The 5,334-nt window shown below is 40.3% G+C and overlaps 1 protein-coding gene across 1 annotated transcript; it reads left to right on the plus strand.

Moving 5' to 3' along the window:
* Window positions 1-1,692: 1,692 nt before the first annotated feature.
* LOC104617395 (caltractin) lies at window positions 1,693-4,785 on the plus strand (the record flags this gene model as incomplete). The annotated part of the gene is made up of 4 exons (XM_010282708.1): window positions 1,693-1,848; window positions 3,784-3,912; window positions 4,017-4,154; window positions 4,394-4,785. Coding segments are annotated over 4 exons (513 nt in total), but the record flags the coding sequence as incomplete, so codon positions are not given.
* Between the last annotated feature and the right edge of the window lie 549 nt (window positions 4,786-5,334).

The raw sequence follows: 5,334 nt of genomic DNA on the forward strand, positions 1-5,334 counted from the left end.
TGGCGATCGCGCGGGCTGCCAGGGCCGTCTCTCTGCCGCTTGATTTCCCCGCTTGATTTCCTCGCACAACGCGGAAGTCAACACCCCGGCCGAAAGGAAAAGGAGAGCCTTCCCCCCCGCCCCAAACAACTTGGCACGATGAAAAGCGCCCCCGATAAAACACCAAGAATCGCGAAGCACGTCACCTGCTTGCAGGGTGTGGGGTAAACCGGAGGAAATAGCCCAGTTCATCTTGGCGCAGCTGACTGACCCCTCCGCTTCCTCCGGTCCGCTGTAGCACCGGGCGCGGTGAGGCGGCGTTGGCCGGGCGAGTAGATGAAACACAAAATGGATTCGCAGAATTCCGTTCTGAAATAGATGGAACAGGAAGCAACACACACGCAATGTCTCAGGAGCTTCAACATGGTTGACTTCAACATGTTGACTTCAACAATGGTCACTAGAGTTGTGGGTGTATACACAGGATGCAAGAAACAAAAAGGTTCGGGTAGTATGTTAGTACTTTTAAATTTATAGTCAGGAAGAGGTCTCATATGGGTTTCTCCCAGAGCAGAATAAAAGGAGTAAAAAAAAAAAAAAAATCTCATGCCTGTGTTAATAGCAGGGAAAAGCCAGAGGTGTGCCATTAGTTTGCAGTCCAACCTGGGAGGGACAAGTCATGTTAAAAAACAAAATTTCATTTCCAAATACAACAAAATGGAATCTTCTGTGTTACACATTGGGTATTTAAAAGAGATCCCTGCCAAAAAATAGTAACAATTCAGCACAGGTAAGAGATTGCTCAGCAGTAGCTAGAAAACAAATTCCTTTCTTGGTATTTGTTCTGTTTACTTCTGTGTAAAGCCCAACCAGTTAAAGTTGGGGGTGGGAGGGACTACCCTTACTTCCATGAATCTGCAGATTCACGATTAAAGGACTAAAATCTGTCTGCTGCTGGTTTAAAAGAAAACCTATACTTGAGGAAAACATCTTTCCTGCTCAACAGGCAGGACACACAGATGACACTCTCTGTACTTCACTAACTTACATCAGAAGCAGGAAAGGACTTGGAAGCGTCCTGGATAATAGTGCATCAGCTCAGCACAAGCAGATTAGCTTTTATGGGGCAGATTTTGTGTTGACCTCACTGCTACCCCAGCATGTTGTTACCTAGCACCACAGCTAGTGGGTGGAGGGGCAGGCTAGAGGGGTAGAGCTACGCAGCTCCTTTTAAACTTCGCTCCAGCAGAACAGATGCTCTCAGACATCCCATTTCAGTGGTGACTTTGAGGAGTGGCTGAATTTGAGCCCCGTTTGCAGTCAAGACCCTATACAACCAGCCTTTTTAGCTGTGAGGGTGATTTACTTACGTTTTGCAGGTGAAACAACTCCTGACACATCAAAGCGACTGTCAGGATCTGCAGAGGGACTTAGTCACCCTAGTGGAGTGTTCATTTTCAGACTGCCCACCTGTTTTTCTGGCATTACTCCTTTAATTGATGATCTTTCTGTTTAAAGCAGAAAACATGAAGCCCAAATGTGTACTCCCCAGTAACAAAGTCCTCATCTTGTTTTCTTTCTAGAAGCAGCTAAGAAAATGAGCATAGAGACCCAGTGTCCACCACCTGCAGTGAAGAATGTGTCTAACTTCCGCTACAGCTTTGCTGTTGTTATTTATAATTTAATTATCTTTCTCTCCTTTACTTTCTGAAGGCATCCAACTATAGAAAACCTGGCTTAAGTACAGCCCAGCGGAAGAAAAGTGGCTTGAAACCTGAACTTACAGAAGAGCAAAAGCAGGAAATCAGAGAAGCTTTTGATTTGTTTGATACTGATGGGTCTGGAAGCATTGACATAAAAGAACTGAAGGTTTTCAAACTTTTTTTTCTCATATGGAAATCTCTTCGGTCTCAAAATTGCATCTGCTTTTTCTGTTTGTCCAGCCCTAACTATTTTAAAATAGCTCTCGGGTACAAACATGAGTAACAGCTTGCTGTAACGACTCAATTTGGGGTATACTACATGCTTAACTTGAGAAAGCTCTGTATCTAATACTTCAGACAGAATTCTCTAATACATGCATAGTAGGTCAGATAGCTTTGAATATCTGAGTATTAGAGGAATTAAACAGTTCCTCTGTTGAGGTACACACAGTAAACATTTCAGTTTTCATGACTGGCTAAGATCATCGCTTTGGGAAAGTGAACTTCTGTTGTTTCAGGATGAATGCCAGAATGTAAAATTTTTTCTTCATCTCAGAACTAAACACAGAGATTTTGCACACATTCAGGAAAGATACAACCATATTTTCATATACATAATAAAAAAATTACCTGGTTTTTAGTTTTAACAAAAAGAACAAAACTGAGAACCAAGTTGCATTTCAGTAGCAATTCAGGTAGAGTGTGTGTGTGCACGCATGTGCATACACAGAGTAGTACAAGGGGGAAGATCATTCTCGGTTCTCTCCCTATGTTTTTATGTGTCTAATCTTATCTTAATTATCTCCTTGACCTCAATTTCTCACATACACACAGACTCTGCCTCAATCTCTGCATATGTAACCTAGAAGCATGAGTTACTTAAGCCTGTGGCTTATCTCTGGATTTATTTGGAAGCACTTATGCTTGGTTAAGGAGAGCATGTTCTCTGACCGCAGATTATACATGTTAAAATATAGTTCTTAAAAGAAACTGAAACATTTTAGCATCAACCATTTACTGCTACATTTTTTCTTTTTCAAAATTAATTCAAAATAGTAGATATTTTACAGTAGAAAGTGTTCCCCTCTGAAAGACAAAACAGAACATTTTCAGTTGTACCATTGCAAGAAACTGGTCAGAAAACACTTCAGTTAAATGCTACATTTCTGGTCAGTTGGCACTTTCCAGCAGAAGAGTGTTTGGCAAGAAAATTTCTGCCTAATATTAATTTCCACCAGAGCATATAGGAAGAACATTCACAGTTCAAGTCTTCCTCTAGTTACGTGTTCTTGAAACTTCAGTCTCAGGATTAAATATGCTGTAATCATCTGGCACCCCAGGATTGTGAAATTACTAATAAACACTCAAGTAGCAAAATCATTGTTCTAGGCTGGTGAAACACCAGAGCCTGGTTTTAAACAGTGTTCATATTAAGCATTTATACAACAATTTACATAACTGTTTTTACAGTAATACTCTGCTTGTGCTGTGTAAGGCTCAGAAGGCTTGCTTTGCTTTTCCTCAAGTAGCACAGCAGTCAGTCTTTGTTTTGCTGAGGCTGGGACACTTAAGGGGTATTGTCAGTTCCCACACCCTCCCGCTCTCCACCGCCTAGGCAGAAGAGCCAAGAGCTATGCACATGGATTTCCACCACCTCTGTGTGCTGGACTGTGTAAGTTAACTGCACCTAATTCTGCACCCATCAAAATTAATGGGCATTCTGCCCTAAATTTCCAATGGAGCAAGATCACATCCTTGGTCTTCAGCCTCCCTTGAAGTCCCGTTTTGATAATCCAGTCCCTTTAGGAACTATGTAGATTGGAACCTTTACCTAATTCGGACATAAGAAGTTTCTCTTCGTTTCAGAAATATATTCATGTTTTGCATGGATCTAAAGAGAAAACGTATCTGAGTCTTTAAGAGTATCAAACCTACATTGTTACTGTTTGGACAGATGAAACAAGCTTGTAAGAGTTACCAAGATGTTTCCATTGCAGTGAGTTATTACTACAGTTCTGTACAAGGAAATAAAACAAGCTTTAGTGCAGCTGCTGACACTGTAATTCTGGTGGCCTTCTAATGGAATTGCTTTTTGGTGCAGGTTGCGATGCGTGCTTTAGGCTTTGAGCCAAAGAAGGAAGAAATTAAGAAAATGATAGCAGATATTGACAAAGAAGGAAGCGGCACCATTGACTTTGAAGACTTTTTGGCTATGATGACACAAAAAATGGTAAGAATTTTAAACAGAAATTCTTGTGACCGCATAAAAAAAATACTGAAAAGGCATCTCAGTGGCAGGTGTTTTCTAATTAATATGTTTTACTCTTGTTTTAGAGTGAAAAGGATTCAAAAGAAGAAATCTTGAAAGCTTTCAGATTATTTGATGATGATGGGACAGGAAAAATTTCATTCAAAAACTTGAAAAGGGTTGCCAAGGAGCTGGGAGAAAATTTAACAGATGAAGAACTTCAGGTAAATTCTGATTTGCCAGAGCTTTTCTAACAGGCACAGACAAATCCTGTAGCTCCTAAGGATTGGGCAGAAATTTATTCCTATACAAAAAGGGCTGAGAGGTCAGAAATATGAAGAGCAATCAAATACAGAGTTATGTTTTCATATGAAGTGAAAAGCTTCTGATTTGTTGTTTTAATGAATCAAAGATCCTGTGTTTAAAGTCCAGTGCCTGATCAAATGTACAATGTGTTTTGTAGGAAATGATTGATGAAGCTGATCGAGATGGAGATGGAGAAGTAAGTGAGCAAGAGTTTTTGAGAATCATGAAGAAAACTAGCTTATATTAATATTTGTTGCCTTACTATACAGCTGCTCCAAAAGATAACCTGGAAAAAACTTAAAAACTGGGCTTGTGTCTCTTGCATATTTTCTGCCATATAAAGAAAGTCTGAAAGGACTGGTTTTTCGTTCATTCTTCTTTTTCAGCAAAGTTAATTGGGCTTCAGTACCCATAACTGTTAAAACAAGATACTGCAGAAGTGAAAAGGAAGGATGAACTGAACTTGCAACGCAGGGTCCTTTCCCCTTGACCATTTCACTGATTGCCATTTCAGATAAAGAACGCTGTGTTCCAAGTATTTAACTAAAAGACATTTCACTTGAGATGTGAAGATTCCCACTGCTGCTGGGAAAGGCCACTGATGACTTTCCTAAGGCTACAGCATGAAGGTGCAAGCACAGTATTTTTATTCGTTTTAAGGTTTTTAGGTTATCTTCTGGTATTTGTCTCCTCTTGTTTATTACCATGAGAGACTCCAAAACCAATGGCAGATCTGTCTGTATTTCTGTATGGCACACAGTTTTCCCATGGCAAGTTGGTTTTGGACCTAATGGGAAGCAAATGTACATAACCAGATTTGGTTCTTCATTTGGAGCTGTGTGCCATCGGTAGATGTTCTTCTGTTCATCTGATCATCTGAAACCTACTTTCCTTGAATGTAACCTGCTTGGATTATCAAAGTTTACTGTATAACCAGTCAACATCTTGTGCCGTTTTTCTTACTCCCAAGACATTACAGAGCTGCTGTTACGCCAGGATTTTAGGTACTTAAAAAGTGCAGTTCTGTGGCACACTAGGGTAACTTTTGTCTTTGGCTGTTTTCAGTCAAGTTGCAGGGAGGACTTGCATCTGAAGTGA

Source organism: Phaethon lepturus, unplaced genomic scaffold, assembly GCF_000687285.1.
Source record: "Phaethon lepturus isolate BGI_N335 unplaced genomic scaffold, ASM68728v1 scaffold3332, whole genome shotgun sequence".
Lineage (NCBI taxonomy): Eukaryota > Metazoa > Chordata > Aves > Phaethontiformes > Phaethontidae > Phaethon > Phaethon lepturus.